The sequence below is a fragment of the Rhea americana genome, unplaced genomic scaffold, assembly GCF_003343005.1.
Source record: "Rhea americana isolate MKP2758 unplaced genomic scaffold, rheAme1 scaffold_2, whole genome shotgun sequence".
Classification (NCBI taxonomy): Eukaryota; Metazoa; Chordata; class Aves; order Rheiformes; family Rheidae; genus Rhea; species Rhea americana.
In genome coordinates this window covers 4,875,611-4,901,451 of record NW_028186149.1, presented here as the reverse complement: position 1 = coordinate 4,901,451, position 25,841 = coordinate 4,875,611, and the positions used below count along the sequence as shown (strand labels likewise).

Sequence of the window (25,841 nt, the reverse complement as noted above, 5' to 3'; positions counted from 1 at the left end):
ACAGAATGGAGTAAAGAGGCCTTAGTGCAAACTAAATTTGGGCCACGATTAAACTGTAATAATTCATTCTATTCAGAGGCATTTAGTTGCAGCAGTTACAGTAACTTCCCCCATGACCTTCAGTTCTCTATTGGTTTGTGCGTGACCGCAGAAATGGACTGGCCTAAGGTGTATGGGCCCATTGCCCTAAGAATAATACAAGTTTGTTTTTGAGGAGGATAGCTGTTGACTCTTGGCTTACTCACTTTACTGTGCTGAGTAGTGTAATAATGAAAAAAGTGTGAATGAATATGGCAGGGACAACTCTTAGTCATTTTCTTATGTGACTTTTTTTGTGTGTGTAATCTTATATTTAATGAGAGCTGCATTTCTCTCTTAACATGAGTCAAGGCAAGTGGATTTTCTTTCAGAGAATATTAAGGAGGGAATATTAAGGAATATTACTGAAAGCACAGTACATTATTGGGCTCATGTTACATTTCAACTTACTATACATCTTTTAAGATATAGGTCCTTTTTAGTTGAGACCAAAAAAAAATCTTATGTAATTTAATTACTATATGTTCTTAGTAGTTTTCTAAATCTCAATATTTTTATAAAATTTGAAGCTAAAGACTTTTAAGAAGCATATAGAAAGCCTGCAGAGTTAGATGACATCTAGTCTAATAGTTTTAACAAATACATGTAGTAATTGTGCCATCAACTTATGTCTCATAGCCCGTGTGTAAYACAGAAAGTATCCCTGCAGATTTTATAATCATAATGTGTAAAAGCAGCTACAAAAGATCAYTGATCATGAAGTGTTTTCTTCTTATATCTCTAAAACAAAATAGTAATTTATTGCTGGTATATTTTATTGTCTCTGTAATGTATTGCTTTATATATTTGAATTAGTTACTATGTAACTTGTAGTGTACATAGGACTCTTATTTAGTCAGCTGTGATACTTTTATCTTACTGCAAATTTGGGGATGGGGGGAGCATCTCCTAAAAGCAGTGATCCAATGTCTCTGTTGATCCACCTATGTTCAGCTGATCTGATCTTTAGTGTTAACAAAATTCTGTACTTTGAGAGCGACAAAATGACAAAATTTTATAAATGTTAGATAACCCTCCAATGCCCCTATGAGAATGATGTCTCTCTTTTGTGAACACGGATAATAAAGAAAGATTAGAGAACCGGGCACATTCCGGCCCTGCACTTTACAATTTAAGGTCAAAAAGTACAGCTCTGCCAAGAACYGAACAGCAAGTCTCTGAAGGAGCCACAGTTCTACGGTACCTTTAAATGCTGGGTGTTAGGGGAATAAACGTAATGGAAAAGCATTTGGAAAACGTATTTGATGATTAAAAAGCCCCAGCGTGGTGCACGGGGGTGGAGGACCGCGTGCGCAGCCTGCGGGGTGCGCGGGCTTTGCCGGGGCGCCGCTGGGGCTCTCCCGTCCCCACCCGCGGCAGTGAGCCCCGCGGACCCGCACGTGTGCCCTGCCTCTGCCCGCGGCCAGGCAAGGCGCAGGCGGGCCAGCGGGAACGCCAGAAAACCATAAATACACCCCGGCATGGCATTTGGTTGTAATCTTCCCTTTCTAATCTCTCACGAGGAGGAGGTGATTTTGAGCTGCCCTAACGCGACATGGCGATGTTGCTCTGACCATTTGCTGGTTTTCTCTGCGTCTTCCGTGAACGGCAGCACCTCTGGGGCTGAGCGCTGTAAGGGATGTTTTGATTGCAAAATCAGCTAGGGAACTCTACAGAAGTTTTCACTAATGCTGATGCTCCCAATACCTTGCCAGGTCAGACCTGAGTCTCAATTTTTATTGGATATATGAATAACTGTTGATGTAGCCTTTTTCACTGCAGTCCAAGTTTAGCAGAAAATATATGCTACATTTAATTAAGTCTGTATTAAGTATTAGATTTATATGTATGTATAATCTTATGTATAAGATTACATTAGTACTAAGTTTCTAACAGATTTTTTTAATCACTGTATGCGTATGAAATAACAATAAAATAGAATAAGAGATTAAGTAAAGAGATGGAATTGGGCACTGTTGTTACAAAAGAATTGCTACAAGTATCGACACAGTGAAACTACTTCTCCTGTCTTTGGTGAAGGGTGTGCAGATGGTACACAGAGGATCTCAAAAACTAAAGGGAGAGCTTGTGCTCCTGTGTGTCAGGCTGGGTTTTTATATTTGTATTTAGGCTGCAACACCTTGAAAAAAACCTGAGAACTAACGTCACGCATAGAGGTTTGTTTCTTTGCTAGCGCTGTAGCTGGAGGGTATCTGAAATCATCGCAATTTTGTTGCATTACTTCAGTTAAGGATGGACAATGGGCGACAGTACTGTGAGGCTGTTTACTTCCCCAGGAAGTACAAAGGAATATTGTCTTGGTACGCAAACTGTATGTAAAATCATGTCCTTGTTTGGGATTATTTTATTTTTATCTGTAAGTACCTTTCTTCATGCAGTTCACTGCCACGGCTAAATTTGGAAGTGTCAGCGCAAGTGGCAGCTAGATCTTCGAGGGCAGAATATGGAGATATATGTAGACATATTTTTTTTTTTCTTTCTTTCAGTTGGGCGCATGGCAAGAGAATGAAAGCAAGATAACACTCTAGAAATTTCTCTCACTTTCCTATATTTGTGGAATATAGGAGTTGACCTATAATCAATAGGTTGACCAACATTAAGGCTTAAACCAGTATAGTTTTATGAATACACAGTATTGCATACTTTTATTTTGGTTTGAGTGTCTTAGCTTGATATAGCATAAATCCAGTTAGTATTTTGGCTCTGTATATCCTCAAATGCTTTAGGTTTAGCACTGACTGCTTGATTTTGAAGTGTGCTAATTAAGTGCCTCTTTCATTAAATCCAGCACTGCATGAAGACCTTAGAAAGAATTCCACTAATTTCTGTGGCTACTGCTGTATTTGCTGTATCTTATTTTCTTAGTGTGTAAATATTGATGTTCTGGGTGCAGATTTCAGTGATTAGATGTGACTTTGTGTGTAATGTCTGTCCTTTCTGTTTTGAGATGGGCACCTAACTTCTACAACATTTCAAGGAACTTAAAAGTTAGAATGTGTTTGAAAGATGCTTCCTAGCATCATGAGTTTCAACACTCATATCTTTATCTTGGCACCTTTTCCATATTTTAAGATTATTTATATATGAAGCATCCCTAAATGTAATGTGAGTTTCATGAGCTGTAGGGGAATATAAAGCAACATAACTGCCTTTTCTCACCGCACAGTAGATATCCTTGGTGAGATCAATATTAGAAACGTATCATTTTACTGACAGGAAATAMGTAACCTAAGTAACAATGTGAATGTTTTAGTTCCTTGTATAACTAGTTAAAAAGCAAAACATGACTGGATGTTTTAGAAACTCCAGAGATGYAGTATTTGAGGAAAAGATAAAGTGTAGCTTAATTGATTTGGTAGTAGGTTAAAAGGAAAGTTTTTTAGATGGTGCTGGTGAATGGAAGGTCATGATTTAGCAAAATTTTAAGCTGCTTACTGAATTAAATCTATATGTGCRCTAACATCAGAATTGTGCTAATCATGACATCAGATGTGCTTTTTCTCAAAATAGAATACTACTTCTGTGCTTCTACTTCCAGATTTTGGCAGGGAGACCATATGAAGCATGAGGGTATCTGACTTTCATTTTAAAAGGTTATGGAGACAGATTAGGAGAAAATCTTCCTTCAGTGTTGTGTAATGCTAATAAAACCACATGCAATACAGTTGCACGCATGAGACAAAAGGATAGTTCTCATCTCATATTTAGGGTCTGTTTTATAGTATCTCTCCTTTAAATTACTTGCTACTCATGCTGCTTATTTGGACAGAGACATAAACATGCAGGGTAATTATCAAGACTTTCGCAACCTTGAGGTGTAGGCTATTGTTTTAGATATTTATTAAGTATACACAGTCCACTTTTCTTTAGTACATGCTAGATGGTTGAGCCAGGTGCAACACAACTGTTGCCACAACTTGGATAAAAGCACATTCCTGGAAGCTGCTATGGTAGTAGTCGTATGCACCAAAATGGTGTGTTGTTGCTGTTAACTTTTGTTGTCGTAGAATTGGCTATAGGTACATAGAAAGACTGACAAGTTGGTTGAACTCGATCTGCTATTTCAGCTCGGCARCTGACATCAGAAGGGCTTCTGAGCTGCGTGTGGTGCAGCAGACTGTGCTCAGGAAAGGTCTGCCTCTGGTGCAGCCAGAAAGGGGCGATGGGCAGCAGGAGCTTTCCTGCAGAGCTGGCTGATATTTTGACTTTAAGCAGCAATGCTTAGCTAATCTGAAGAAACCTTCCAGCTTCAAGCATTTTGCCTAGCTAGCTTTATAGGGTTTACTTGCTCCTAAATACTTCTGTGTTTGGTTGTTTTGTTACTATTGCTAACCGAGATGCCTCACTGCAGGTCAGAGTGAAGACAGGCAAGGACCCTCTCACAAAAATATTGAGTTTAGAGGGGATGTGTATGGGAGATAGAGGAAAGCAACAAATCTTTAAAAAGATTCTGTAATCCTCGGATGTTGAAAACCCAGTATTTGTAGAAGAGGAAATGTGGGAGAAAGAGGATGTGATAGGACGGGAAGAGAAAGCATGGAAGAAAAGGAAAAAATGTAGAAGGGAGAAAAGCAGACAAGAGAAGAAGCAGCTAAAGAGAGAAGAAAAGCTGGCAGAGTGTGTGACTGGTGTATACTTGATGCAGTTGGCCAAGCTGGTCAGCAGGACCTCCTTTAGAGGCAAAAGTCTGTTACAAGAAGGTAGTCAGTATGCAAAGAAAAACCATCGCCCTTCTCATCCCTGCATGGAACAAAACTTTCCCAGTTGTTTTGTGCCCTGATTATAATCCTTCCTTGAGGGGAAGGAGCCTGCCTCATGTTAACCCATGTTTGTTGGGGCACATGCTGCACCCCGGGCAAGTGGTCTTGGGAGTGAAAAAATAAGAGTTACCAATCAGGGAAGAGGGGAGTGAAGAAGATGAGTGTAGCTGGAATCAAACAGCAAGGGAGAGGACTGGAGAAGTATGATAGCTGCTATGTGTATAGCTGTTGATTCATGCAGCTTTAAATCAAGCAAGAGCTGCGCTAAAATTTTAACAGGTGCTTGCCTGAGATTTGTGATACAAAGTGGAGTAAAAACAACATCCTGTATTTTAAGACCTGGAACACTCAGCAAACGATGCAAATGTATTTAAATCTTCTGAAAGTGATAAGGGCATCTTGGGAGGCTTGTGCAAACATAGACAACAGACAAATTTAGCATTGCTGCAAGAGAAGTATAGCCCGTCTCGTTTTGTGCGTACTTAATACAGCATATACTGTCCATTAAGCTTTAAATGTAATTCTGTTCATCTGTGAAATATGTAAGTGCCCTGGGTGATTGGCTGGCTGCAAACCTGGAAGTCTGAATCTATTGATTTTTTCCTTTGAGGGGTGGGAAGAGAAAATCCTTCAAAGCATTCCTTAGGAATGTGTTTATGACGTTCTAAAAATAAGAAACTTGGTCATAATCTTCATACTGAACTCTGTAAACAGCACTTTAAACAATTCTGCCAATGTTTTGAGGCACAAAGGATCTTAGTAGTTACTGATATTCAGCTGTTCATCTCCTAGAAAATGAACGATAGTGGGTTAGGGGTATGGGTTTATGAATTCAGCATCTGGGGCCTCAGTAACAGCTAAATGATCAAAGTGATTATTCATTTGGTTATCTGGAAGATGAAAACTTTGTAACCGCTTTATCCAGATGCAGGGGAGGAGCTGAGATGAAACTACCAAAGAAACTGTGTAACCCTGGAAGCAAATAAATAAAAAAAWTTTTTTTTAGTCATGTCTCCACCTAGTTCCTGTAAAACATGCTTGTTTTCTCCACTCTTAAAATACCAGGTGTTAGGTTTTTGTTTGTACASGTCCAAAAGAACAAAACAAAAAAATGTGTAGTACATAATGATGTAACTTTTGATTGTTAGGCTATGAAATTTGCATATAATATCTTCAAAGTGCAAAATGGTATCAGGTAGAGGTAGGGCTGGTTGCCCAATATTTTTTCCATTGAGTGGTTTTGTGGCTTTCTTTTTAAATTGTTGCTTATAGCCTTGTCATTCTTTGCCTGAAACTTTCTTTATCAGGTGTTGCACTGGGATTGTTTCTCTCCTAGCCCTACCCAACCCCCCTAAGCTTTAGCAGAATGGTTAAGCTGTTAACTGTACAGTAAAGGACAACGTGTAGGCTTTGCAGTGTTGTGTTTTTCCACTGACAGATTTTTCTCAACTTTCCTTGATTCTCTACCTCATAAAACAAATGTCCAGCACTACCCATTCTCCTTAACCCTAGTAGATTTTCCTACCCATTTTTTCCCTACTTTAAGAAATATTTATTCCTACACCATCACTGAAGTTACGTTAGTTTGGCTGCTAAAAACTGAAGAAACTTTAGCCTGCAGGCACCATCCTCAGCCTGTGTCATGGTAAAGGTGGGYGACTCTCTAGAATGTGATCCCAGGTGGATACAAGATGCTGAGTTCCATCTCTTCCTGCATCTGTTTGGTGTCAGRGAGAGTTTTCAGATACTGCTTAGACTCTTGATTTAGCAAAGAGCCCCAAAGCCTATGAAAGTTCATAGTCTGTCAAGGCCAAGGTATCTACACGTGTTTGCTAAATCTTGGGAAAGGAAATTAAGTAAAACTATAATTGATTTGTCCTCAGTGCTAGGCTTCAAAAGACTGTTCTTACAAGCAAGTTAAGCAGTAACAGCTTTGTTCTTAAAGTTGTATCTTTCTAACCTTATATAGAGAAAAAAATCACTAATTTTAGGTTCCCAATTTGCAAATATTGAAAGTTAAGTGCAATTAATTTTTTTCATTATTTTTTAAAAAGCTGCAATGTGGATGTCTCCATTTAATTTAGCTAGTTGTTTGTAATCAGGAGAGAYAAATAAGCATTTCCGAGGCTTTATTCACTTGAGATGCCTACCCTAGAAGTATGCTTCCTACAACTGACTATAAGGGAGGTTAGGGGARTAGTCAGGTCAGGTGGCTACATCTGACCTTGCAGGTATTTATTTATACGCAAAGGGAGATGATTCCTACTTTTTTGCATGATTATTTTTCTTACCTAGTGTATTGATGTGCTGACTAAAAGGAGTCTGTTGCAAAGACAGCCTTAAAATAAGGCATACTATTATTACAAGCGTGCTGTACAAATTCATGCAGATCACTAAAATAAGGAGGATAGGCAATTTAAAACTGCCTTTTCTACTTACCTACCAACACCTGAGTTCAAAATTTTGTGCCTCCTACAATACCTGATAACACTCAAACACTCGCACCAATGGTGTGTTTCACAGCTCTGCTTTGGCTCTTGCCATTTCAGTAATGCAATTTCTGTAATAAAAATATAGCCCTGAAATGAATGTTTGATTACTTTGGAGGTCCTTAGCTTTAAATGCAACCTGAATTCTAGCTCTATTGAGAGAATAAATATAAAATAATCAGAWTTTTTTTTTGAGCTCTGCATATGAAACCTTGCCTAAACTGTAGGATTTTTTTAAGAAGATTCAATTTCAGTTTCTTTTGAGAAGTCTCTATGAATTTTGATTAAATTTGTGAATTTTGATATTTTGCACAACAGRGACTTTGTAGGGGTGAGAGGTTCCACAGTTGCAAGAGTTAAAGGGAAACTGTCAGAGCTGACGGTGCTCTGGAAACACTCAGGAAAGGAGCATATGCTGGTGAACAAAAATAAGCCAAGATAACTTTTTCTGTTACATGCCTTTACCTCTTCTCTTTCCACAGATGCAGTCTGTTTCCCCAGGCTGTACATATATCACTTCCATTAAAGTCAGTAGAAATTAGGCATTTATGTCATCAGTGATAAACTGAACATGGGTCTTCCAAAAAATATGAAGGTTGTTASTTTGGCCCCCAAGTGTTTGGGAATTGGGGTTCTTAGGTACTGCTACACTTTGGCTGTAGTTGACTATCTCTCCTGGCCTTATATTAATGTGTTTGTTATTTTTTGTTTTAGTACTAATTTTAAAATAACTTTCTGTTCCTTTGCTTTTAAGGAACTCTACCATGTACCAAATGGCATGTCTCCAGGGAAGCTCTCTCACGGGATGGTGTATGGAGTTGTGCACCGGACTGACAACAACCATCAGAGAGAAATGGTGGTTTATGGCTGGTCAGCGGATCAGCTGAAAGAAGAGATGAACTACATTAAAGAGGTGAGTTAYGCTTTCAGCTTCAAAGTCTGTGCAGTATCCTTTCCCTATATTCATGGAGAGCTGTGAGAGTACGTAGGATGACTGCTGTCTAGGCCAACACCTGGATTTGAATTGGGAACCCACTCTGAAGTTAAAGGCTTGCCTTGCTAGGACATGAGTTAAGAAAAATGCATGTAATGTACCTGGAAGATGTGTGGTCCACACACAGCTCCTCTGTGCTGAGTGATGCTCTTCATACCTGCTGGTTGGGCTATAGCTGCGCAAGGAAATTGCCAAGCAGACCTTGGAGTTCCCATCCCAAAGCCTTCATAATTTCAAATTTGATACAGAAAAAAATGTAAGGAGGTAGACACCTAGAAGGATGAACTATCTCCCCTCTTCCTCTGCTCCTTTCCCTTCCCCTGCCCTGTTTTGAAAAAGTTCCCAAATTAGGTGATGCAGTAAAGTCACTTGGGTATGCTTTGGGGCAGCCTTAAAATAGTCAGCCTAGTAAGGATGACTTTGTACTAGTTTCTCTGTGTATACTCATATATCATAATTGGCAGGAGCTCTCCTGAAAGTAAAGTGCATTTCTGATGCTGCTGGTCAATTTGCTTGAAACTCAGCATCTCTTCACCTGTCAGGCTCTGGCTCTCAGCCCTTGGCAGCAGTCTTTTAATTCACCCAGAGCAAACAATTTGACCTTCTCTTCCCATCTATTTTTGCCACCCAAGAAGCTATTGGCCAATGCTTATCGTATTACAGTGATTCTAGCACAGGAGAACGGTSCTGATACAAAAGGGAGGAATGTGGCGTCAGGCCAGCAGCGTGATTATGTRGCCTCCAAACATCTGCTGGGTCTCCAGCTATCAGCACCTGCTTCTCCCCCGTATTACTCACGGTGTGCTGGCAGCCCTGCTCACTGCTGTCATTCCTGCTCTTGCCACTGGGAATGTCCCTACCACTGCTTCTTTCAAGAAGTAGGCAAGATGGGGAGGAGGTGTGCTGAGCAGCAGCCTCCACTCTGCTGCCTGGGGAAGGCTGCGTTCAGCTAAGCCAGCTTGTGAACTTTGGTCTGCCAGAGAAGTCACATCTGAAGTGAGATCAGCATAGTCTTAAATAAGAGGCCCCTGCCCATGCCACATATGTGCTGACTTCAGTATGCCAAGAATGGYGTCCCACGTCAGAACTGCTGCAGCCAAGTCACCTCGCAAAAGAGAGCGTGTGTGTGCATGCAGGGATGGGCGAGGAGCGCTTCCACGAGGGGCTGCAGCAGTCCTGGCCTCGTGCTGCATTTCGCGCCCCGAGGAGCACGTGGCAGGGGAGGCTCACACCCCCCTTCCTCAAGGCAGCTGCCAGGAGCATCCCCTCTGACGTCGATCTGCCTCTCGTCCCCTCCCGAGCCTCACCTCGGCCTTGCGGAGGCGAGGAAAGTTCACTGCCCCAGATTATCTGCAACCAGGCTGCCTCCAATCGAGGACAGGAAAAAAGAAAAAATTTGAAGTGCACAGCTGGAAGGTCGACTGCGGGCAAACATTRAGCGAGTGTTTACAGTGTGCGCTCCTGAGCAGACTGGGCCCGTGCATGTTTGCAAGGGCGTGCAAACAGAAGCTGGCTTCCAGCACGCCTTTATTTAGAGAGGCGAGGTATAACTGACAGCCGTGGCTCTTAATTGAAACCAGACTGAGTACTCTGCTCTTCAAATTCTAGAGATGCAATTACTTTGATATATTCAGGTTAATGTATTATTTAGCCAGCTATGAGCCTTAAAGTCCAAACCTAGTGAAACTAAAGAATTTATCTTCATGGGACACTTGGGGAGAACTGAATTAACCACTTCAAAATGAATTAAACTGCATTAAATTCAAGTGTGGATCCTTTTTCCAGACAGAAAAATGTATGTGTTTTAATTTTAATTTGTTTCTAATGAATTTAGGCTGAAATGAATAATGGGTAATTTAATTGAAATTCATTGTTTAAATTATTAGTTTACTAGTTTTAAATGTGTATAGTGAAATTTAGAATTACTTGCAGATATTTATTCAGATCATCTCTATATGAACAAGTCTGGAGTTCTTAGCATACATTGCTTTTGACAAATAGGTAGTTTAATAGTGGAAAATACTAAAAGTAACAATGAAGGATATAGAAACAAAATACTGTATCCCAATATAAACAATATAATCAAGAAGTTTGACTGATAAAGACATTTGATTTGCTAACACCAGGTGAGAGCAACTCTGGAAAAAGTAAGAAAGAAAATGTATGGAGAATATGATGAAATGAAACGAAAAATACAGCAGCTTACCAATGAACTGAAAGTAAGTAGACATTTATTCATAGCAAAGGCATAAGAGCTGGGACTGGAACAGCTAACTGTTCCAGTGTTATCTAGAGACCTTTTTTTTTTCTTCAGCAGGACAGAAACGAATTCTCAGATTGTTCAGGTTCATTGTTTCGCATGTCGTGTCTATCTGCCCTTTATTTATTTATTTTATTTTCCTTCTAGAAAGCAAAAAATAGGATATGGGATGCTTTTGCTTATGGAATTATTAATTGCCTCYTTCTTGGAAGTAAAGCAATAATCTTGATATCATCTCAAATAATTTTACTATTAAACTGATATTTTTATTCCATGCCAACTTTAGTCTTCAAAAAATTTATCCTAATTTGAGAGGAAGAGGGAGAGAGAGCCTAATTTCTGTGAACTAAGTTAAATAGTCTTAAGAGGTACTAAGAAGCTGTGTCTCCCAGCTAGTAAGTGTTATAGGCAAATGCCCACTCACATGCCAGTTTTGTCCACTTTAGCATTGATTGTTACTGAATAGCAGTGGTGAAATTCTGCACTTTCAGATCCCCCATTCAATCAGTAGAAATCCTGCCCACTCTGAAAATATCTCTTAATGAAGGTTTCTGACCAGCTCTAACAGAATCTCTAGTCCGGAAGCAAATTAACAGTTTAGAATGTATTCTTTCTGACATAAATGGCACATTGAGCACACTCCTCTTTAATGCCTTAGAGTACTGGAAAGAAAGCACAGATGTTGTTCTACCTGTGTGTGTGTGTGTGTGTGTGTAATATATATATGTATATTATATTATACACACACACAGACAGATACATTTTGCATATATTTTGTGTGTGTGTGTGTGTGTGTGTATATATAGATATATATATATCTATATATACACACACATGTATATATATATATACACACACACACACACACACACAGACACACACACAACTTCTATGTATATGTATATATACGCATACATACACACAGGTAGAAGAACATCTGTGCTTTCTATATATATATATAAATATATATRCATRCACAGAGGTAGAAGAACATCTGTGCTTTGCAAATATATATAAATAAAATATTTTATATATGACCACCATCTCCTGTGCTGTTTTGGTATCCTGCTTAAAATCCTTTCTATATACTTTCCTTCAGCTTTGGATCGCTATACTTTTTCCCATCAATTTCCAGGACTACCTTTTGTTCATGAAGTTTGTTTGAAGTTTGTACTTCAAATATCCTGCCTGGGTAGTATGCTTCTTCCTACAAGTTCTTATCTTCTATCTTTCTTAATCCATCTAAAGCATTTTTGCTTTGGTTTTTGGTTTGGCTTTGTTTTTTCTAGCATAAGCACCCACTTACATAGAGTTACCTGTGACTACTTGGCTTCTGCTCCTTGTACTAGTCTAATCTGTGTGTGACTTAGTTACTGGACACTGATTGTTCTCAAGATTGCTCCCTAGTGCTTGTATGTTTTTTATTCAAGAACAAATCTGTTCTGGCCAAGAGTGTGAGTCAGGCTAGCCTCCSTTGGTAACATTTTTCCCTATATACTGTTGAATGGTTCGTAATTATTTATAGTCTTTGGGTCTCTGTTTCCTTGTAAATTATGTCACTTTGTTCTGCTTTTCTTCTCAGTTCTTAAGTGTGTGTGTGTGTATGTGTGTACGTAACTAAAGATGACAAATTGTTACACAAACCGAAAACGACAAATTGTCACACAACAAACTTCTGGGCTGGCTTCTCCTACCTGCTTCGTGGTGTTTCACTCTTAAGCCTTCCTGATGTTTGCTGCTTTATGCACCTGATTAGTCATTTCTCTTGTAACTGAGGCCACRTTGCAGTTTACCCAAACCTTTGCAGGTTGCCTCATTTCTTGCATTCACCTGGCTTCCACCCTGCGACTTTTCAGTCAACCCGCTCCATGTATTGTACAGCAGTTTTCTGAACTGACATCAGTGCAGTGTCCTCTTGCTCCTCCGAAAAGGGCAGCCGTTAGAGGGATTACAGGCTAGCAATAARCACAGATACTGGCACCATGTTTCTGTTTGCATATTTGGATTACAAGTTTGTTTGGGGTTTTTTTTTGAGGTACAAGAATATAGTTTGATGCCTGTATATTTTAAGCATCCTTGTATTGTGAAAATTAACCAAGACCTGTTTCTCTTTTGTTGTTCCTTTTTGAAAGAATAAGTAAACTTGAACATTATTTTACTTTCTACTTTTTTCTGCTTAGGTGACAAATGCTCATCAGGAATCCTTAGAGAATCATGTGCGAGTGCAGGCAGCAGCCTTAGATAGTTTCAGTGAAATGAACAGCTCCTTGACATCAGCATCAATAGACTTGCAGGTACATTTTTAATAAGTGTTTGCCTTTTCTGACATGGATTTGAGAGTATACATAAAACATGGATGACAAATAGAGATTATAACACTAAACAAGCCCATGAAACACTGCCTTGGATATTTGAAGTAACTAACTTACAAAAAAAAAAAAAAAGGAAAAGAAAGCCAACAACTGTGTTTTTTAAAGCATATAGATATAGTATAAAAATAAAAAGATAAACTGCAGCTGACTAATGCCAATAACCTTGTCTTTGTGAAATATCTAAGGTGAAAATATGATTTATCATATATTGTGGAAAACAGCACATCTCCTGAATTATTCATACCTTTACCTGTTAATAGAAACAGAAGTGGCATGTTTGGATGCTAAACACTAGCGAGGCTTTACATAGCTGCGAAATGTATGGAGGAGACAAAAGGGGGGAATGCGCTTTCTGTTTGAAAGATTTCCCACTTCCTATGTAGCTGAGGTGAACAACTTAATGCTTCTGTCCTCTTGTATGTCACAGTTTTTCTCAGTCTAGGATATTAAATATGTATGGCATGGTTCTTGGAGAGAATAAAGGAAGGCTGGTGGGAATAACATTTATACCAAAATTAATCCATATTCCTTTCTTTGTTTATAGTGTTCCAGGGCTTGRCTTCAGTGAGTGTATTCCTTGTGGAAATACTTTTTGGCAAACCGAGAACAACAACAAAAAAGAATTTTAAATGCTAAAGCTTGCAAAGCTGTTCCACAGCACTGACAAATCAGGACTCTTAAATGTTCTGCCTGTGCCRTAATCTTTTGACTATACTAATTCACCTAATTATTCATGATTTTAATATGTGGTTTGCCTCTTTCTTCTAGAAAACTCTAGTGGATGTTACTTTGGAGAACACTGATATAAGGGAACAAATCAGGAATTTGAAACACACACATGAGCAATCTATGGAAAAACTGAGAGAGAAACAAAAGCAACTGGAAACAGCACAAATTGAAAATCAGTTACTGAAATTAAAGGTACAGTGTATATATACTCCCCTAGTAATATTGCGCAATAAGGACATTATGAGTATATTCCTTGGCCTTATTTTAAAGGATTCTTCATCCATCATGCCTTGGACTTTCCCTAGAGCTGACATACTTCTGTGAATAGATATTGTATTAATAGAAAAGAATCATACATGGCAGCAATTAGTTTTTCCATAACACGAAATTACTAACCAGGGATGGTGGCGGGTGAAAATGCAAGCTATTATTTGTTTTTTAGTGTCCATTACTGTAGGTAAAGGAATTTCGCAACTCTAAGCAGTGCTTTAAAAAATCTTGATGTTGAGATTATTTACTTGTTATTGTCCATCTTTTAATAGGTAATCTATTCAGTTTTATGAATATATGGTCAGCAGAGACGTCCTGTAACACTCAACATCTTGGATAGAGAGTTAAGCTATTTCTTCCAGAGAAATGCAAGGGAATAAAACACAAACTGGAAGGTCTTGTGTGCCAGAAAGTTTTAAACTTTTTTCTCTCCCTTCCTGACAAATATATTCCTTTAGTCTAATAAATAATAATAAAAAAAAACTCTTTTGGAAACCCTTCTCTCTCTTGAAATTGCTCAAAATAGAATAATTTGGATATAGTAGTTTATGAGAATTTGTCACTGTGACTGCTAGTTTACTCATGTCTAATTTTGTTGGAACAGATGTTTCTTTTTAGCTCTCTAGTGATTTATATTCATGTTTAATGATGAATGATTAAAAGAGAAAACACTAACAGAACTGTATTCCAACTTACAGTATGTACTCTAATTTCCTTTCCTAATGARGCCTTAAAGGTTGTAAAAGTAGCTACATTTTGTACCTGATACTGTCAGCAGGAAACAAAAATAAGAAAAAGTCAATTAAAAGAAGAAAGCTGAGCTGATGCTATTTAGATTTCAAAGCAGAAATTTGGACCTTATAGTAATCTTAAGGCCATGCACCAATTCGGGGAAAAGGCATGCATGCTTCTAAGGGCAGACAACAGTGGATAAGTTCCAATTCAGCTGAGCGCTTAAAGATATGTTTATCTTTGGGCAGACTGAGGTCAGCAAAATGTGGGTATGGGCTCTGCCTTAATGAGGAAGATGTTTAAATTTGGCCCTCAAAGTTGCAGTTTTATTACAAAGTTTATGGATAAATTACCTTGCAATTGTCTTTGAAAGTTAAAAGTGAAATTTTATGTCCCATCACACCTGGGATTTAATTCCAGGGGAGAATGTAAGACAATGGTGTGGAGCACAGGGGCTTAGCAGTGGAAAAGCAGTAAGTACCGTATGYCGTGATTATTTCCTGGGTAGGAGAACCACACCCGTGGTTTGTATTTACTAGATTTGGTTTATTCATAGAASCACGGAATAGCTGAGGTTGGAGAGATTGTTTAAGAATATTATAACAGTGGCCCTGCTGCCTCTTCCATTTTATGCTTGTTTGTACTGTCCTCATTGCTCAAACTATAAGCGAAGGAGCGATAAGGACACGATGCCAGGGACATATTCCAATTCAGTGTATCTTAAGGGCTGTAGGGCTGCACTGCTGGCCTTTTCTGAATGAGGTGATTTTTTTCAGGCTTCCTGTAACACTGGAGGTTTCACATTGTACTGAAACTTAATTTATCTCCAGCCCCTCACACAAAGTGCAAGTTGCTACCTGTGCGCTGGTGCAGGTCTGGGTGAGATGCTCAGGGGGTGACTGCTGTACAGGTGGAGTCTCTCAGAGCTCAGTCCCTTTGATAGCATACCCTGTTGTTATCCTGTGGGGCAGTAAAACAGCTGGTTCCCACTGGACATGGTAGATGCAAAGGTTCTATAAATCTTTCAGTCCTTGAAATGAAAAAAAAAAAAAAAAACATTGATAACCAAAGCCATGTATTTCGTAGCTGTGATCAGTACAGGTTCCAGCAGGGTATACTGTAATCTTCTCCCAGGTAAGTGTTTTCCTCCTCTCCCTGGCACCACTGTGGCATGTCACTACAGCCTTTTCTGATTTACAGCATTTCAAGTAGGAGAATTATGTTATGGCTAAGGTATTTTACTTTGTTTTTATTGCAGTTTACAGTGCAGATGGACTTAAGCTGTGAACATCTTATCTGGTGTTTAATCACTGAGGGTGTGGTTCAAGCAAGGATTTTGAACCAGCATAAGGGGAAATCCTGTTTCTGAATAACTAACTATTCCTGCCCTTTTCTCTGTGCCAGTAGTTATGTTTCTGGTCTTGTGGTTAAAAATTAACTTTCCTCCACTTGTGGGTGTATTAGTTTTCAGCCAGTCTGTTCCCTAATCTAGTTTGCTTCACGGTCACCCTAGTTCTTGTGCTTGTACAAACAGCACTACAGAAAAAAGCAAGAGAGAGGAGGGAGGGTGGAGCTGTTCCTTACAGTTAGCAACCCACACTTAGGCTCAATATAAAGTAAGCATCACTTGGAGAGTTCATGGTCGTTTAGAAACAGGAGTTGAGTCTGGACCATCTCTAACCTGTACATCTGTAATACGAGAGAGGACTTTATTTTTCAACGGGGAGCAAGCTGGGTAACGGGGAAGCTGTTTTGGAAGGGCTGACTGCAGAGAGGTGGCCTGCTCTTGACTAAGCCATGGCCAGTTAAATTCAGGCAACCTGAAACTTGACGTGACTGTGCCCTGTACAAAGATGAATGACTTCTAGACTGGAGGAATTTTTTTAAATGATCTGGATGCAAATGAAAACATGCTGTAGCAGCATAAACTTTACAACAAGGTGGAACTGATGTTCAAAATGCCCATCCTCACATTATGTGAGTTCCGTTCTCTTGTTCCCAGCAGTGCTCTAGTGACTCGTAGATCAACCGTGAATTTCTCTCTGCCCCCTCTTATAGGTGGAATCGTCGCAAGAAGCCAATGCTGAAGTCATGAGAGAAATGACAAGAAAGCTATATAGTCAGTATGAGGAAAAAATGCGAGAAGAGGAGCAGAAACATAAAGCTGAGAAAGAAATTCTCCTAGTATGTACAACCCGTCTGTAAGAGCGGCACCCAGCTTGGGCGTCGTTTCTCAATCACCCTGTACTCCAGAGTGGACATGTTTCTTCACTGCAGTCTCTGACTTGTCCTGCCACCCTTATTAAGCTTTGCAAGCTATTGGAGRTCTAGGACTGACAAAAGAATGTGCTTAAACACAGTCATAGTAGTGATGATGTAAATTCCAAAATTTTAAATTAAGTTATTTGGTTTTTACTTCTGATTATCTAGAAGTGTAAAGTATAATGACTGATCTTAGTGATCGTTTAAGAATAGAAAAAGTCAACTTGCCTGGATGCTGTTGGGGCAGGAACTCTTCCTGTCACCCAGTCCCATACTTCCTCCCACAACATTTAAAACCTTTCTATYCGCAGTTTATGTTTTCCTAACTGATAGATAAACACTGACACTGAAGGTAGATTCTATTGTCTCTTTTTATTCATAYTGTTTTACATGTTAGAAAATAATACTATTTTCTGGAATAGCATATTTTTTCCYACTGCTTTTGGCACGTATCCTCAGAAGGGAGAACAAATATCCAAAAATGTGCAAACACTTCTCTGAAACTTTCATAATAATATTTTACAAGTACCAATGCACTTTAAAGTGCTGTGAATCTTTTATATTCTATAGAATATTCTATAGTATTTGTTTTTAGAGTTATAAATTTTCCAGACTTCTAGGGCAGGTGTAATGAAAAGTTTTATGTCTTCTGCTTTAAAACTATTAGCCTGACTTTGTAGCCTAGAAGTTTTTATTCTGCARTTACATATTCTGTGTTAATATGGCTGTAAATGTCCTTTTTTGAAGGAGGAAACAAACAGACTTCTGAAGGCTATTGAAGAAGCAAATAAGAAGATGCAGATTACAGAAACAAGCATACAGGAGAAAGACCAGAGAATTGGTGAGCTGGATCGGCTGATTGAACGCATGGAAGAGGTATGAGWATTAGCTGTTTGCTTGCTTTAAAGGAAATGCAGAAATACATGGAAGAAATTTGGTCTGTGTGTCTGTGTTGCCTGCTACTCAGTACCCTGCTCCATGATACACTATTGCTGTTTGAATCTCACTTAGTATATGCACCTAGACTACCAAGGAGGCACTGTGATTAAGTGGTTCTTCTGTTTGTCTTGTGGTGTTTACATTCAGGACTGCTTAAGGTGTTAGGGTTTATTTAGTAAACCATCATTTTAAAGAGTGAGTTTTAAAAGGCCATTCTGTCCTCCTYCAAGGTCTCCTGAGCCAAACGAACTAGTGACCATAGATGACCCAAAGTTTCTTAGAAGTGCTGTTGGTAGGTCCCCTAGAATATATTTTAATTAGGAAACTACCTTGTTATTTAGTTATCTATAGCTAAATGATTGGAATTGCACCTCCAGTTTCCCCATATTTGGACAAAATGCTAAACTKAAGGCTTCAGACTGAAAGGTTTTGAAATTTTGATTTTAGATTTTTGCAGTTTGTAGCAGGCTTTTAATCCTTTATGCAGATATCTTACAGGTTTCAATTTATGAGTATTTTTGGGGAGGGGAGAAAAGCAGTCAGTTTCTACTGACTTTAAATCTAAACTCCAGGTTCTTTCTTTCCTGCTAGCATTAAAACACTTCCAATTATTTCTCTCCCTGGCTAAGTATTCTCTACCAAACTGTAGTTTAGAGCAGTTTTTTACAATTGACTTTTAAACTTCTGAAAGTAGAGATGCTTTGAGACACTTCTCTTGTGATGTTGGTAGCACTACTGTAAAACTAGTTGTAGCAGCTGCTTCTTTTTATTTCCTGCCCTGCCTTATCTTTTATGGACTTTGGTCCATGGCAAAACTCGCACCAGTTTTCAGGTGATGATTATTTTAAGGTATTGTTAAGCTACAGAGTATCACAATATCTCTTTCTCCATAGTATACTTTATTATCTGAACCTCGTTTATTGGACTTTTTCAGATATCTGAAACGAGTTTATATCCTCTGTTTTTAACAGTTACAGTGGAATTTCCTTTTCGTTTTCTGGAGTCATTCACTTAATTGAGAATGAATGTTATTGTTTAGTCCTTAGACTGAATAGTTTTGCTCTAAAAGGCATAAGACTCTGGTGCTCTTACATGTACTTTAGTGTCTGTCATTTCATTCAATAGCAAGCATCTCATTATCTTTAAAGATCTGGGCCTTACTGTCTATAATACAGGAGTAAAGAACATCCTGGGAAATTCTAGTAAGTGGAGAGAATACAGTATTCTGTTGCTCCATGTTAAGTATTTTAAAAAAACTTTAATATAGTAAGTATTTGATATTACTGAGAAATAAATTTTCATAAGCCAGTCTTGTTGGATTGATTGGTTAGTCCAATGTACTTTTTTTTTGGAGCCTCTTTTGTCCAATTCGTGCAAGTCTATTAGCTGAGTTAGCGACAACACTGAGGAATCGATTTAGTTTAATGTGCCCCTTTAGTGGCTCCACTGACTTCCTCTGGGCTTCAGCCCACAACTTAGAAGTATTATGCAGTGAGTAAAGAATTGCAGTAGAGTTTACAGATGAGCTTCTTCACGTTGGTTGTTTAATTTGCTGTGATCTGGCTGATACTTTCAGTGTAAAATTRAATGCCTCCATTAAATTCTAATTAAAGTGAATAACAGACTCCTGTTAATTTGTGTTGAGTCAGTCCCAAAGTGCTCATAGATCTTCACAAGAAAAATGCTAGTGGATTCCTAAAAATAAATAGGGATGTTTCTGGGAAGAAAATAGAGCACTGTGTTTTATCTCTGTCTTGGACTGAGAAATCTTTTTGGAGGGGTAACATGGACAATTTGACACTCAGGTAATTAAGGATGGTGATGACTCAGGTCTTTCTTCAAAAATTTCAGTTTSAAGGGCAACTGTATGTCTTCCTGTGTAATATCTGTAATTTTTGTTTAATTAATTTCTATTTTAGCTTCACAAATGATCTTTTGAATTGYGGTGAAAAGTGCTTAGTTAAGCCTTTACATTTTAACATGTAGAGAATTGAAGGTTATCATTTCTTATTGTTTAGGAGCGTCACCAACTGCAAAAACAACTGGAACTAAATGAAATACAACTATCTGGAGCAAAATCTGAATCTAACTCGGACAGTGAGAGGTGAGATCTGTCTTAYTTCTGGAACTCCTAGCATTGCTAGGAAACTTCAGGATTTTCTTTGTTTATTTGCTTTCAAAGACACGTTTTACTAACTTTAAAATAGTAATTTAGTAGGGATTGTTCAGCTGAATATAAGCTTCTTCAATTTTTGTTGTTGCAAAAACTAATCCTCTTGATATTTTGTATATAAATAACCTCCATGCATTTTTTTTGGAAAGGCTGATTGCAAACATGTAGAGTATATTTACATAGAACTCACTGTATTGCTGTGAAATAAACTGTTAAAATTAATACAGATCCGTGTACATTTGGCACATTCATGAACTGCATTTTTTTGAAATCTGCATTCCCAAATTTGACACAGCATGGTCCTGCCTTTGAATACTTTGATCACCTTGTTCTAGGCTGTTCAACATATCTTTAAAAGAAAAGAGGTTCTGCATCCTGTATAAAGCTGTAGGATTTCCTCTTTGAGGAGATGAACTCTTGAAGAATGCAGGAGTTTTGTATGAAACAACCTGACTTTTTCTTTGTATAAAAGATGACGACTAGGGAAATATTTGAGACTTAGTAGGGCAAGTAGAGAGTACTTTAAGGCAGGGCTTGGAGAGGCTGGTCCACAAACACAGCAGATGTTAACACACACACACACATGAATAAAATGAAGGCGTGGAAGAATCTGGCATGTGGCATCACAGTGCAGAAATACTGTGAAGTTATTTGGGGCAGATGAGGGTGACGCTCTTGGCAATTAGACTTCTGTGAGTGATGGTTGTGGAAAGCGTGAGGCTTAAGAGGATCTAGTGGCGTGGTGGTGCCTTGGCACACTGTGCTGCCCACTSATGGTACGTTCATCTGTTGCTACCTCTTTGACACTGGCAGACCACCATGGCCAAGCAAAGACAAGTTTCAAGCTCAGGCAGAAACAAAGTTTCAAGAGAAACCTATCTGGCTTTGAAGTAGCATAACTGCCATTGGAATTGGAATTGCATCCATCACTCTGAGGCTTATTTATATGATACTACTTGTGTGGGTAAAGATGAATTATAAGCAGAGACTGAATAATCACACTTGATTACTACTTATATTTCTGTGGCACCCAGAAACAATTTTAAGATTTTGGTATACTGCTGTTCTTTAGGAAGTACACACATAAAAAATGTCCCTGCCTGGAGCCTCTCCAGGCCTAATTGTATGGATCTGTGACCAGCTTAGCTGGTTTCAGGGTAATAGGTTTTCACATCAGCCAGTTAAAATAACAATTTAGAGTCTACAGATGTTCGTGCAACACAGAACATGGAGATCAAAGATAATTGCCTTCTTCCTTCACCTTTGGGTAACAGGTACTCTTCTCAGTTCAGTGAAGCCTGCCCTACCCACTCAGCATGGAAAGTGTGCTGCAGTAAAAAAGGCAGATGCAATGCTCAGGCAGGAATCTGTGCAGAGCAAGCAAACAAGCAAGCAGTTGCAATCTATGCAATGCAAGCAAGCAACTGAGGTTCAGATGTTGAAGTTTATTCCTTTGCTGCCTGTCTGTCCCCAGCCCCTGACTGTCCATCTGATCCCCTGACAAGGATAAGCCTCTGGTCTGCTGCTCCATTGCTACCAGAGTTTAAAATTCTGCATCTTTGAGTGACCAAATACATGTTACAGTTTTAATCAAAATATAAACTGAGGTTTTGTGAGGCGAYATTATGCAGGATTGAAAAATCTGCAGCGGTGTCTTGATTTTGAGTCCTTGTCAAAGTACTGCAGTTACGGTGAGGGACTCTACAGAAGTRTTAATAGGGACTCTTTCTTGGGGGGAACAGCGTACAATTCAGTCATTCATTAGAACTGTGTCATACAGTTTGCCATCTGCTGCTTCGCCTTAAAATGGTTGTTCTGTTTGCAGCTTCAGCACTTTCATCTGCTGCTCACAGAATAAGATGAAAAAGCTTTTTTGTTTTTGATTCCCCTCCTCCACTTCTCAAATTCTGTTTAGACTCAAACCTAGAAACACAGGAGTTTATTTTTACAGGCAAGAGACTGCTTTCTTTTAATAATTCCAGGAATTGTGCATTCAGATAAAAGTGCAGGCTCTCATGGCCAATGTGCCAAAAACGTATTAAGAACCTTGCCTTGTGTTCCTTTGCATATCCTAAAACTACTTCTTTGGCAGGCTGCCAAATTAGCTTGTGGCAGGAATCTTGTGGGTATTCAAATATTGTGTAAAGTAGATTTGAAGAAATCCAGAGTCTATCTACAGATTYGCACATGCAAAGTTAAAACATTCACAGCAATTACTGCTGACTGTTGATGAGTTAATACTATTCCAGTTAGTGTTCTGTAGCTGTTGGCAACTGCCACCAAATTCTTGATCCAAGGCTGCTCYGGAGTTGGAAAGCACTTAAAAGAACACCAGCAGATGCACTTCCTGATTATTTAGAATGTACTTCCCAAAAGTTTGCAGGCAGTAATAGGTCAGGATCGGTGTGCCTTTCTAGTAATAGAGATCTACTTGTCTAAATGCCTTTCACTTCAAGGAAAAACAGACATCTCAAGGAGATGAGCTTTTTACGTAGTTTAATTGTCAGCACTTCAGGCTGTGAGTAAGCGTGCCAGTATGTAAGACAAAGGTGAGCTAACTTGGGTGGGGACAGCTGCTTTGACTGAAAGATTGCCATTAAAATGTACTTTAGACAAATAAAAGTGACATCTCTTATTGGAATTTGGCTTGTGTAGTGAGATACCTCTTGACCTAGTCTTCCTGATTCACGGTGAGATAGTGGGGGTTGTTCTTGTTTTGCTTAGACTGGATAGCTCCCCACTTAAGGTGCCTAATTTTTCCATCTTCTGCTAGGTCACAGCATCTGGAGGAGGTAGCAGCTAGCTTAAGGGAGCGAATCAAACATCTGGATGATATGGTCCACTGCCAACAGAAGAAAGTCAAGCACATGGTTGAGGAGGTGAGATCTTGTAAAAGAAGATGYATTTTGAGTCTTTGGGGGATGCTAATTCTTGTAGTACGTAACCCAAAGAGAGCTGTGTGCTGTGTGCAACTTCCCTATGCCACCATAGTTACAAGAGGCAATAGAAGATGAATTAAGCGTCTGGACCTAGTGAAGCAGAAAGAATAGATGAAAGCAATTTAATCAGTTTATATAACCACTATTTTAGGTTATATATTGTGATCTTTAGGGTAACTCTAATTCTGGAGCTCTTTATGGTAGTTCAGGAAATATAACTTAATTCGAAGTATTCAGAGAGTAACTGAAGAAACAATGCAGACTAGTCATTAGGGGTGGAAGTAGTAAGCAAAATAGATTCATTTCCTTCTTGTACAAAAGCACTTCCATTTCAGGCATTAGCTACTGTTTTATTATTATTATTATTATTATTTARTGTGACTCTTCACAGAAATAGAAGGGCRAAGGCACTTTTTCACCACTCTTGTGCTTTCCTGATCTAGTTTTCCATAAAGTTTTAAGCAGCTTTCTTATGCAAAGCAGCTTCAACTTCCTGGCCACCTGTATGCCAAGGAGCTGTTCCAACAGTGATTGCAAACTTTTCTCTGTATCCAGAGAAAAAGTGTTGTATGGGAAATAGGTAGATTAAGTTTAATTTAAAGCTTCACAAAGCAGATGGACATCACTATTATACTGAGACTGCAGAGATGGTAGGCATTAGTGACATACCTTTGGGAAGGGTTGAGTTTCATTTGTGTTTGGATATCAAATATTCACAATACCAAATATTTGGAACTGATTATAATCTAAGGCATTCTTTCTCAATTTATATGTTTGTGCTTAATGATTTGCTATATAGAATTTCTAATTAGACATGGAGTTCTTTCATTTTTTTTGTCAAGGTGGTATAATATTTTTTTTACCCATATCTATCCCATTTATAAGTTCRCTGTAAGACTCTGATGTAGTCCTGCTGTATAACTGGATATGTGATCCTAAGGGATCCTGTCTAATGTGCAGAGGGATGCAAAACTGAGCAGAGAAAAAAGTGGGATGCAAAAGTAACTTAAAATCATCTATCCTTTGGTGTTAAAATTTGTCTGTCATATCCCTTGTACAGAGGACTGTAAGAAGACTTAAGGTTTTGTTTCTAGTCCAGCTTGCCATTTTCACAATTTTCAAGCAACATGGCAGGTATTCTAAAACTCAGCTGACAGTCTTTATACCACAATATTCTAYTAAGGAATCCTTCTCCAATCTAATAATCCAGTCTCTAAGTAATGGATTACTAGAACAAATATTTTATGCAGAGTCTGTTTCATGTCTGCATGAGCCAACCATTGCTTTATGGGCTATATATATATGTATATATATATTTAATAAAAGTACTAGAGGACTTGTCATGGTGCAAACCAAGTTATTCTGATAATATGAGGATGATGGCCTAAACTTTGTTCTKTATTGCCAGATGCATAGTAAACTGCTCAGTATAACTCGACCTCTAGTGGACAGAGTTGGTATAACAAATACTTTATGTTCCAGGAAATGTTTTGGCAAAAGCATGCATAAAGATTGAGCTAATGACTTTTATTTCATAAATATCAGTTATAATGAGTGAGTTTAGCTTGCTGATTCCTTGTAGTATATCTCTATTAGTGCCTTCATCTGCACAGCAAACCTTTTCATATATTTAGTTATTTTAAAGAGTAGAATACAAGATGATTAACTTTCAAGGATGTTTACTTATAGCTGATGTCTGACTACAGGATTTTCAATATTAATTCAATCTCTAGAAATCTTTTACTGCTGTGTAGCTGAAGGACTATATTTTTCTCTTTTAGTCTGTGTATATTTTAGTTTTTCTTTTTAATTAGTTTCCTTAAGAGCTACACATACACCTGTAACAATACCTATGTCTTGACTAGTGAGCTAACTGATGACTCCTGTAGTAAACTGATGACTCCTGTAGTAGAGGTTTGATCAGGTTAGACATTGCAAAACACATTAGGCCCTTTGTGGTTTTTATTTTGTGCTATCCATGGTGTTTGTAATACCCTTTCACAAAATTTCTACAGTGTTAATTGCATGCTCTATGTTAAACTGAACTCTTTAATTAAAAGCCTACAAATAGCACCTCTGTCTAGGTACAAAATGGAGCAGCTGTCCACTATGCAGAAGTTAAAGAGCATTGCAGATGTGCATCCCTTTAAATAACTGAGATATCCATGCACGTTTTTGTCATGCTGTTGTGCCTCTTGTGCAAGTAAGGAACTGAATTCTTAGGCTGACTTTCAGCATCACTTACTATGCTGCAGATGCTGAGAGATCAGCACCAAAAATACTACTTGAAAGCTAGGATATTGAAAGGGAATGTGCTCTGAAGACACTGTTCTGGAGGAAAATTAAAAACTAGTGAGCAGTATCACTAAAATATACATTATATAGTAAATGGGGAAGATTTTGGAATTGTGCTATTACTTAAATCCCAGAAAATGTGTTTGACATAGAATATTTGAACTTGCATCTCTCTGCATTAAATTTAATCTAATGCAGAGTTTAATGGCTAGGAGTATCTAGAAAAGTCACAGAAATGCTRTGTTACTCATTACCGTGACAATAGCTGGAATCTATAAAGTTATGTTTTATCTTAAGGTTTCTGAAGGTACTACAATGATCAATAATTTGTATTTAAATAATGTMACTGAGAAAGAATGACCAAAGCATCTGGGAAGCCTGCTTTGCTTACCTTCCCTGTGCATGAGAACAGGCTGAGAACAGGCTAACCTTGAAAACCCGTAACAGCAGTGGAAAGAATGTAAATAGTCAAAATTATCAGCAGTGCTTTTGTCAGAAGCTGAACCAAAACATGCTATATGAACCAGG

At 38.5% G+C, this 25,841-nt stretch overlaps 1 protein-coding gene across 3 annotated transcripts in view; it reads left to right on the top strand.

Annotated features, from left to right (window-relative positions):
* MYZAP (myocardial zonula adherens protein) overlaps nt 1–25,841 on the top strand; it is a 39,595-nt gene that overhangs the window by 1,098 nt on the left and 12,656 nt on the right. For 2 of the 3 annotated variants that reach the window (XM_085303346.1, XM_085303345.1), the window contains exons 2-9: nt 8,103–8,261; nt 10,469–10,561; nt 12,783–12,896; nt 13,743–13,895; nt 16,764–16,889; nt 17,715–17,843; nt 19,925–20,010; nt 22,853–22,958. In XM_085303346.1, coding sequence (XP_085159472.1) covers nt 8,103–8,261; nt 10,469–10,561; nt 12,783–12,896; nt 13,743–13,895; nt 16,764–16,889; nt 17,715–17,843; nt 19,925–20,010; nt 22,853–22,958 — 966 coding nt within the window. Of the gene's footprint in view, nt 1–1,681; nt 1,794–8,102; nt 8,262–10,468; nt 10,562–12,782; nt 12,897–13,742; nt 13,896–16,763; nt 16,890–17,714; nt 17,844–19,924; nt 20,011–22,852; nt 22,959–25,841 lie in introns of those variants that run through there. The other variant, XM_085303347.1, reaches the window with a different exon arrangement.